The sequence below is a fragment of the Lycium barbarum genome, chromosome 2, assembly GCF_019175385.1.
Source record: "Lycium barbarum isolate Lr01 chromosome 2, ASM1917538v2, whole genome shotgun sequence".
Taxonomy (NCBI): domain Eukaryota; kingdom Viridiplantae; phylum Streptophyta; class Magnoliopsida; order Solanales; family Solanaceae; genus Lycium; species Lycium barbarum.
In genome coordinates this window covers 134,974,529-134,985,269 of record NC_083338.1, presented here as the reverse complement: position 1 = coordinate 134,985,269, position 10,741 = coordinate 134,974,529, and the positions used below count along the sequence as shown (strand labels likewise).

The following is a 10,741-nucleotide window of genomic DNA, read 5'->3' as shown; positions in this document are numbered from 1 at the left end:
CTACGGCCCGAGTTAGAGGGAGTAAGGGGAGCAGAATTGAGACGTTCATACATCAGCTACACTTGCCTATTATTGGTAAAATATGTGCTCAGCTTTCCATTGATACTGGCAAGAAGCCACATGATAAAATAGAAAAGCAAACTCTTCACATGTTTAAGACGATATATATCTCCCCACCATCTGGGCAGAAGTTCCTATTAACACCCACAAGATTGCACAAAGTACTCCAAGTAAAGAAAAACATAAAAATCCATATTTGGATTTGCCCGAACTACTTGAAGTTGCAGAGGTATTACCTGTAGCAACATTCATGTTCGCGACATTTAATTTCATCTTACTAAAGCTAGACATACGCTCAAAGGCCCTGTTAACTACTAGAGCACTTTCAGCAGCTGAAGCAGGAGTTGTGGGTATAGAATCCACGAAAGCCCACAAATTAGAGGAGAACCACGACTGCGTACCATCATCCTTTTTGGCTAGATTTTGATTAGCGCCCATAGGATGATTTGCCATATTATTATCATATACCACACCTAAACAACATTGCCAAAACTTGCTAAAGTTAGAAATAAAATCTAATACCAAAATTAACAGCAGAAGAGCTCTTGAAGCTGGCTCAAACTCCCCCATTTTCCACTTGGGCAAAAGAGTTCTTGCCACACTGAAGATGACATGGTTATTCAATACCATCCATCTGTCCAGGAGCTCCAGTAAGTCAGATAACATAGAGAATGTGTTTATACAAATTTGAGAAGTATGATAATATTATGGCATTAGCCAAGCAAAACTGTCAGCATTGCAATATGGAATTCTTTGAATACCTGAAGATGCTTGATGAACAACTGATTGATCTCCTTCAATGGGGTTAAAGACGTTGAATCCTTCATCATGTGTCCATAATTGATTTATCTGGTTTTCATGATTCAAGAGCATCTGCTGGTTGTTCATCATGTCATTTTGGAAAGTGCTCATGAATGTAGTGGAATCTGGGTATCCAATCCCGTTTACAAAGTTGTTCACGGATGGTTCAGCACTTTGCCCCACCATTGGTGTCTCCACATTATCAAGAAGCAAAGGTGCATCATGATACAGGTCGAACTCTGTTAAGCCATCAAAGTCATCAAACTGCACAATCTCCGGTTTTCCAGCAGGGTTGTCAAAGACTTGACTGTTTGGTGTTTGATTATCAAAGTTTTGGACACTTGGTTCGGGCACAAGAAGGTCATCCATCTCCAGAAAATCTTCCAGGAAATCCTCTTCCACCACGTGTAGTGGCTTTTCAGGATTCAAAGGAGAAGATGAGACCTCTGGTGCCTCGTGCAAATGTAACTGTGATGTGTCTGACTGTGTCAGGTCAAAGCTTGCCCTCCTATTATACTGCTGGCAGCTTGGGCCGGCGACAGCACAATGATTGTACAAATTAACTTCCCTCGAAGACTGATCTAGCAAGGTACTTTCAGTATCTTCCTCTTGTACAAATTGTTCCAATGCAAAATTGTTATCTACGGCAAAAGGCTCAAGAAGCACAGGCTCATACACAATACGGTTCAGCAGTTCCTCAAGTACATCATCAGTAGCAGGAACTACATTAAGGTGCTTTGCAGAATTCTCCTGCTGTACATGGACTTTGGAATTCGGGGACTCATCATCAACCCAGTCCTCCTCTCTAAATGGTGCACCGTATTGCTCACCATTCTTGGGGCCGGGCCCACTCTTCTTGAAAACCTTGTAAAGTGCATAGTAGTCCTGTGCAGTCTGGCACCTCTTCAGCTCGTCTTCATCCATGGTGTATTCATGCATCACCCAGTCTGTTCGTTCACCTACTGGTGCTCGTCCTCTATAAAAGACCAGCGTCTTCTTGACTCCAACAGCACGAGAGTTACATGTAATAATACGATCTTTTCCAGTAGCTTTCCAATACCCGTGCTTTGTTCCCCTGTTTGACCGTGCTCCATTGGGATATTTTCGATCTCTGGGACTAAAGAAGAACCACTGCCTGTCCCCAGTTTTTAACTTAGACAAATCTGCAATTCCAATTCGCAAAAGAAACAGTCAGTTACAAATTGAGAAGATTCAAACATGATCCTAAGTCTATCAACACAAATATGACTATCAGTCAGCACCAATTAACATCAGACAGTAGAAGAGAATAACATATCAGCAAAAAGCCATCAAAACAAAGAGAAACAGGAGGAGTTTAGAATGCAATATCTATGCATGGAACATTAAATGCATGTTAAGTACTGATGATGATAATTCCTCTCTCATCTTTCATAAATAAACTACCAAGACCTTAAATATGTCCTAGATCTCCATTCTTATTTCTCCATGCAAATTTCAATCACAATAACACGTGACTCAGAATAATTTTGTGATAAAAACTAATTTCCACAAATATATATTTGTCAAATAAACAAACAAAAAATCACAATAACTAACAAGAAACGAGAAAATTCAACTATATAACAAGTTTACTTCCACTTTATCCGTCGACCAGTAAACACCTTTATCCAAAGAGACAATTCAATAAAGCAAAATGGTAAATTTCATGCCAATCAACAAATTGAACACACAAATACTCCAGAGAAAATCAATACAGCAACCAGATAAATACAACCCACAAAAAAAAATCATAACATCAAAACAGTAACCAAAAAGCCACACTTCACACACCAAAACCCTACAAAACACCCAGTCACACATATAATCAAATCAAGTCAACACCCAAAAAACACATCAAAATCTCTTCTTTTTCTTCTTTTTTTTTAATTTTTTTTTTAAAATGAAAAAATCACCAGATAAATCACAACCCTCAAAAGTACAATCACAAAATCAACAATACCAAAACCACACACCAAAACCCTACAAAATATCCAGTCACACAGATGATCAAATCAAGTCAAGTCAACAACCAAAAAAACACATAAAAATCTCATTTTAAACTCATAACAAAATCTAAGAATTCACAAGTAAACACAAAATCAAAACAGTACCAAAAAAACACACTTCACCTATCATAACAATACAAAACACATACGCGCCCAGATAATCAAATCAAGTCAAGTCAACAACCAAAAAAAACACATCAAAATCTCATTTTTAAACTCATAACAAAATCTAAGAATTCATAAATAAAATCACAAAAATAAAAACAGTATCCAAAAAACACCCAATCACCAAGATATGATCAAATCATGTCAACATCCAAAAAAACACTTTAAAATCTCATTTTTAAACTCATAACAAAATCTAAGAATTCATAAGTAAATTCACAAAAATCAAAGCAGTATCCAAAAAACACCCAATCACCAAGATATGATCAGATCAAATCAACACCCAAAAAAACACATAAAAATCTCATTTTTAAACTCATAACAAAATCTAAGAATTCATAAATAAAATCACAAAAATAAAAACAGTATCCAAAAAACACCCAATCACCAAGATATGATCAAATCATGTCAACATCCAAAAAAACACTTTAAAATCTCATTTTTAAACTCATAACAAAATCTAAGAATTCATAAGTAAATTCACAAAAATCAAAGCAGTATCCAAAAAAAAACCCAATCACCAAGATATGATCAGATCAAGTCAACATCCAAAAAAACACATAAAAATCTCATTTTTAAACTCATAACAAAATCTAAGAATTCATACCAGGCAAATCACAAAATCAAAACAGTACCCAAAAAAAAAATACACTTCACACACCAAAACCCCTACAAAAACCCAAACACCCATACAATCAAATCAAGTCAACACCCAAAAAAAACAAATAAAAATCTCATTTTTCATCAAGAACTCATAATAACAAAAATCCAAGAATCCATACCAGGCAAATCCTCAGGTTCCCACTTGTACACATCAGTCTCAGCAATTGCATCAAGCAAAATACTTCGCCTACAGATCTTCCTCTTTAAATAGTACACAACAAGTTCCTCATCTGTTGGGTGAAACCTGAATCCAGGTGGGAAAACATTATTTTCTCCAAAAACATCAATTTCTTTACAAGCTGATGATGATGATGGTGTTGATGAATCCATCAAAAGCTTCATTTTTTTTTTTCAAATCTACAAAATAATCTAAATACCCACTTCAAGAATCAATAGAATTTTCACTAAATTTTAGAGGAAAGGTGAAAAATAGACAAAATTGAGAAGGGGGCAAACTCTAAGAATTTGGGGAGAATTTAGAGAATGACCCTAAGAAGTGGGGAATTGAGTTGAGAGTTGTTTGGTCAAATAAGAAATTGCGAAGAAAAAATATACCCCGCGGTTTTGTGGAAGGGGGGGGGGGGTGAAGAGTAGGAATCTGGTGTGACCATGCTTAGTGATTTAAAGTGGGGGTTCTTGGATTAGTATTATTTAAAGGTTCTTGAAAAGGTTCAAATATGGGATTGAGCCTTTGTAAAAGGGTTCAACCTTGAATATACCCCTGATGTTGTAATATTATTGTTTTTTTTTTATTTATTTATTATTTTTTAATATGTGAACATCTTTTATAAGAATAAAGGATTAAATTTGTTCCTGAATAATGCGAAACAATTCAGATTTGCTTTCAAATTTTGAAGAAGGGGTTCATTATTGAGTCCGGAACCAAAATGCCCCCTAAAAAAATATTTTGAATTAAAATACCCCAATAAAAAAAAAGTTACAAAAGTACTCATAGCGCACTAAAATACTGCGCTATAGCACTAACGGAGACGGAGCCTTTAAGTGCTATAGCGCAGTACTTTACTGCGTTATAGAAAAAAATTAATGTTTTTGGTACTTCTATAACGCAGTAAAATACTGCGTTATAGAAGTACCAAAAAAAAAAATCTTTCTATAACGCAGTATTTGAAGTACCAATTTTTTTTTTTTGTATAACGCAGTAAATACTGCGTTATATAAACAGTACAAAAAAAAAAATTGGCCAACTTTATTTTTTGCAACACTTAGTGTTATTTTTCATACTTTGACCAATAATTAGTCGTGTGTCAAGATTCCGAAACGTCAATATTTTATATAGAACCTGATTTTTTTTCTGCGTACAATAATGTAGGCCCAATACATCAAGGATACGTAGACGTTCGGATCGTCATTTTAGGGGTTGAAAAGGTGCCCGAAGTAAGTTTTGTTTGAAAAAACTTAGTGTTTTTTTCATACTTTGACCAATGATTAGTCGCGTGTCAAGACTCCGAAACGTCAATATTTTATATAGAACCTGATATTTTTTTCTGCGTACAATAATGTAGGCCCAATACATCAAGGATACGTAGACGTTCGGATCGTCATTTTAGGGGTTGAAAAGGTGCCTGAAGTAAGTTTTGTTTGAAAAAACTTAGTGTTTTTTCCATACTTTGACTAATGATTAGTCGTGTGTCAAGACTCCGAAACGTCAATATTTTATATAGAACCTGATATTTTTTTCTGCGTACAATAATATAGGCTTCCGCTTCGTCCACCACCGCTCGCGCGTAATACATCAAGGATACGTAGACGTTCGGATCGTCATTTTAGGGGTTGAAAAGGTGCCTGAAGTAAGTTTTGTTTGAAAAAATTTAGTGTTTTTTCCATACTTTGACCAATGATTATTCGTGTGTCAAGACTCCGAAACGTCAATATTTTATATAGAACCTGATATTTTTTTCTGCGTACAATAATGTAGGCTCAATACATCAAGGATATGTAGACGTTCGGATAGTCATTTTAGGGGTTGAAAAGGTACCCGAAGTAAGTTTTGTTTGGAAACTTTAGGGTATTTTATTTTTTAAGATTTTGATTTAAGCGTGTTATTTTTTAATCAAGACATAACTTTATTTTGAATATAAATATAATTCTAAAAAATATAGGGATAAAAACTAGTTGTAAAGTCGTCAAACTTTAGATGGTCATAACTTTGCGCTCGGACGTCCGTTTTACGCGGGTTTTTTTTTTGAACTTGCGTATTTTTTCGAGATCTATGCGGGCAAACGGCCGTAAGGCAGTTTGGCCGAGCCGAATTTTAAAAAACCTCCTTTTATCCCATTCAATTTCGATTTCCCCCCAAATTGGCGTGAAATTTTCAGTTTTATTTACTTATAAGATGATGATACGCAATAGATTTCAACGTAAAAATTCCGGGGTAATGTAGCTGTGAATGTCAATTTCACTTCTACATAAAGCTGACTAATTTTCTCGACACATAAAGTTGACTAAACTAACCTTACAGTCAAACACTAAGTTTTATCAAACACTTCGGGCACCTTTTCAACCCCTAAAATGACGATCCGAACGTCTACGTATCCTTGATGTATTGGGCCTACATTATTGTACGCAGAAAAAAATATCAGGTTCTATATAAAATATTGACGTTTCGGAATCTTGACACACGACTAATTATTGGTCAAAGTATGGAAAATAACACTAAGTGTTGCAAAAAATAAAGTTGACCAATTTTTTTTTTTGTACTGTTTATATAACGCAGTATTTTACTGCGTTATACAAAAAAAAATTAAAAATTGGTACTTCTATAACGCAGTATTTTACTGCGTTATAGAAAGAAAAAAAAATTTTGGTACTTCTATAACGCAATATTTTACTGCGTTATAGAAGTACCAAAAAAAAAAAAAATCTATAACGCAGTAAAATACTACGCTATAGCACTTAACGGCTTCGTCTCCGTTAGTGCTATAGCGCAGTATTTTACTGCGCTATGGGTACTTTGGTAACTTTTTTTTTTGTTGCGGTATTTTGGTTCAAAATATTTTTTTTGGGGGCATTTTAGTTCCGGACCTTTCATTATTCTAGCGATAGTAATTTTTTTTTTTTTTTAACACTCAGAACCTCCAACGGGAATGTCTCTATCCCAAAGCACAAATCAACCACTCTCAAGCCTTAAATCATCTCAAATAGATCTCAAATGATGAACAAGTGCACCGCCAAATTCTCCCCTTTGTTAGAACTCCATAGACGCAATTTTAACTTTTAAATCATTTGCAACAATATTGTGGCGATCCAGTAGTTGAGGGGATCTTATGATATAGGTAAAATGGTAACAAGGGAAAATGGCAAAGATGATGTGAGAGAAAAAGAGAGAGATTGTATGAATTGGTTTTTGTGTGAATTTTTTGTGTGTTTTTTATGACTGTTATCAAAGTGAAGTGGTGGTAGAATGAGTAAGCTTCAAGTGTTGTTTTAGAAAGTTAGGAGAACTAATTGATACGGGGCAATTTGCATGATTGTACTTATTCGGGGGGTGATCTTTAATTTTAACCCCTCGCTTAATACCCCGAGATTCTAGGTTCGAATTTTGGTTCAGTCAAATAAAAATTCGCAAGACAAAGTTTTGTAGCAAAATTAGGCCTTTTAAGACAGAGGTTTTAGCCCTTAAGGCAAACTTTTGTCCAAAATTATACCTTAAGGCCTCACTTTTACCCGAATAGGCCTAATTTTGGGCAAATGTTAGATCTTAAGGTGGAGGTTTCACAAAAGTCTTGCCCTGCGATTTTTTTTTTTTAACTGAGCGGGGGTTCAAACCCAGAACTTCAGGATATTTTCGATCACTTTTTTAAGCAAAGGGTAAAAATTAAAGACCAGCAATTTGAGGGGGGAAAATCCAGTGCGTTTGAAGGGCAATCTGCACAAAAAAAACATTGATATGGTAGTGATTGATTTAAAGTGATGATGCACTACGAGTGGGAAGAATAAAATTTCTACAATTGTACAACATTTCGGTATAAATTTAGGCTATTTTAGAGACAAATTTATCTTCTTCTTTTTTTTCCTTGTGAAAAATGGTCATGTATTAGAAAACATCTATTATTAGTAAATAAGGGTATATTTAAATCAATATTATTACAGTAGAAATATATTTTACCACAATTATTAACAGAGGCAAAATTGAATCATTTCACAAAGGTCAATAACATATTTGAACCTTTTCTCTTAAAGTTTTAGTTTAGAATTTTAAGAGAATGAAAATTTGCTTTTAAAAAAAAAAAAGAGATTGTTTGGTCGTGAGAAAATTCTACAACAAATAGAAGCAGGTGAGCAGACATTTGGAAAAGTTGCGACTAGTGGAGTAATATTTTGTGAGGTTTGAATTCTTTTGTGCCTTGAAGACTAAAGTACAAGGTTGTCTTTTTGGGGCAAAATTCATGTATCCAATAATGGGATTTAAGTGTCAGCACGATTGGATAAATACTATTTATTGAGAAAAAAGGTTTTAGAACAACGATCATAAAAAGAAAATTGTTATGAAATATTAAATGTGGATGTCCATCACTTTAGAAATAAATTCTCACTTTCACTACACAAATATAATGTCTCTTTCATTATTTTCCACCATCTTAATGGTTCTTCCATTATCTTCCACCATTTTAATGGTTCTTCCATTATCTCATATTTTGAATGACATGTTTATTGTTACCCTTTTATATGCCTCTATGCACCACTATAAATAGAGGCATAGGGATTCATATTGTAGATACTTGAACACATTTGGATGAATAAGAAATCTCTCTTCTCTTGTCTCTCTTTATTTTTATTATTTTCATCTTTTACTATTATTACTCTTTCAGCTTAGTTTTATAACACGTTATCAGCACGAGTCTCTAATCTTTTATTAGAGTTTAATCCATATTACACTTACCGTGTTTGAGAGTTTGACGGTACTGAAAATAAAGTGAACGATTCATAGTGAATGCAGTCAAGCATGCTTACAATTTTTCATGAGGTAAGTGATGCCTTAAACTAATAGGCTAACCAATCCCTTCCGGACTTGATTGGATTCTTTATCGGTCCATTTACTCTGTATCATTTAATCATATGTACATACACCATACATTTTATTTTATATAAAAGAAGAACTGAAATTTTGGTAGAGTTTATAAATATATATATATGACCATCAGCAGTGGTAAATATTTTGGAGGCTTACTGTGACTATAATGGACAATATGTTAGAAATTCTCTACATTATATATATGTTTCGATTTGCTCCTGAAGTAGCAATATCTTAAAAGGGTACTAAGCTATCATTATTTGATATGCTTGAGACACGTTCAGATATGCTCCATTTCTGAAGAATGAGAACTTTTGATAGGTATCACAAATATAAATCCATTCCTGAATGTGACAATATTTAGTAAAGCTTATAATTACGAACATATACTTGGTTGTTAATATATCAAGTCTCACCTCCAGAAGAGGTAAAATAATTGAGAAAAATATTCTATGTTTTACTCTCGAAGCAGTAAATTCAGAAATCTACTCCTCAAGTAATAAATTCAGAAATCTGCTCCTGAAGTAGCAAATTTGAACTCTACTCCGGAAGTAGTAGAACTCTTAAATTTACTCCCGAGTTAATAGAATTTTAAAATTTATTGTAGAAGTAGTAAAACTTTGAAATTTACTCTTGAAATAATAAACCTTTGAACTTTAATCTTGGAATAATAAAATAGATAGGAATTGTTTCTCCTTTACAAAAATAATGACGTGATTGGCTGAATACTTTTAAGTTCTTTTTATTTTTGTTTAAATCAGCAGTCATGTTCATATATAATGCAATTACCATGGTTTCTATAGCTACAAGGATAAATATGTGATGATTATATTAAACTACTATGGTTTTGTTTTTTGAATTACTTCTTTCTTTAACGAAAGTACTTAAAGGATTAGAGCCAGAGGCAGATTTAGAGCTACAGAACCTTATAACCGCATCCTCGAATGAGATTCCTAAAAGTCCCTCCGAATTTCTACAAGCATTTTATGTGGCTTCCAGATTTTTATATAAAGGTTAATATTCTATACGGGTCTATATATTAGACTATTATTATCGCACAATCTTTTTAGTAACTTGTTTCAAGGTGTATTAATTCTATAATATGTGAATGTAAGTGCCTGATTCAACTAGAGGCAATTTCGTGTCATACTTAGCACCAAGTATTATGCCAAGAAATAATTACACAATAGCCATGGGATATATTAGATAACTGGATATAACTTAGTTTGATGTCTTTCTCTGCCCTTTCATATGACATTTCATCCGCATGTTACATTTGATATTAGAAATACATGTTAGTCAACGCATGCACCAATTTTCTTAAAATTGGATCTCTGTAAGATCATTTTGAAGATTTAAGATTGTGTTACTATAGGATTTTACTGCGATTTATACTAAAAAAAAAAAAAATTGTGGACAATACTAGGTTCACTTAAGTTCCAACAGATTTGTGCCTGAGAGAAATAATGAGCTATTGAAAATTATCATAAAGCGCATCTAAATGATCAAGTTTTATTCCCCGAAGTGAATAAAGAAATACTACAACACACCTCCTGAAGAGATAAAATAACAAAGGATATAAATGTTATTTCGTGGTATGAAGGTCATTGTTGCTTGTACCTGTCGTACGTCAAATCATCTTGGATACTTTTATTATGTATCATTCTAAGGCAAAAGGATGCAAAATTCTGTAGAATACTTTCTACCAGAACCACATTAATATATTATGTTTACTTACTGATTTTCCAGAAGAAAATGACAGTTCATACAAAAATTTCCTGAAGAAAGAAATAATTATGTGGTTGCCGACAAAATATTCGGATGTTGGCCAGTATTCTCCCTGAAGGAGATATTTACCATAAAAGGATCAAAGACTGTATAACTTAATGTTTACTTTTTGTCATTTATGAATTTAAGAATGTCTTTATAATATTCATTTGGCCGTAATTTTTTTTTTTTTTGTCATGACACCAGCAGTGTCAAAGCAATATTT

The 10,741-nt window shown here is 33.7% G+C and overlaps 1 protein-coding gene across 1 annotated transcript; it reads right to left on the bottom strand.

Annotated features, from left to right (window-relative positions):
• Window positions 1-69: 69 nt before the first annotated feature.
• LOC132627413 (NAC domain-containing protein 17-like) lies at window positions 70-4,299 on the bottom strand. The gene is made up of 3 exons (XM_060342756.1): window positions 3,836-4,299; window positions 822-2,024; window positions 70-533 (listed from the first exon to the last, which is right to left on the bottom strand). Exons 1-3 carry the CDS (start codon window positions 4,056-4,058, stop codon window positions 154-156), a joined length of 1,806 nt encoding a protein of 601 aa, XP_060198739.1. The 5' UTR covers window positions 4,059-4,299; the 3' UTR covers window positions 70-153.
• Between the last annotated feature and the right edge of the window lie 6,442 nt (window positions 4,300-10,741).

Excerpts from the sequence above, each read along its gene's own strand:
- LOC132627413 (XM_060342756.1), bottom strand. The coding sequence starts at position 4,058 with ATGAAGCTTTTGATGGATTCATCAACACCATCATCATCATCAGCTTGT. Across the intron at positions 2,025-3,835 it reads GGAACCTGAGGATTTGCCTG|ATTTGTCTAAGTTAAAAACT; the intron begins GTATGGATTCTT and ends TTGGAATTGCAG. Across the intron at positions 534-821 it reads TGTTCATCAAGCATCTTCAG|GTGTGGTATATGATAATAAT; the intron begins GTATTCAAAGAA and ends AATGTTGTTTAG.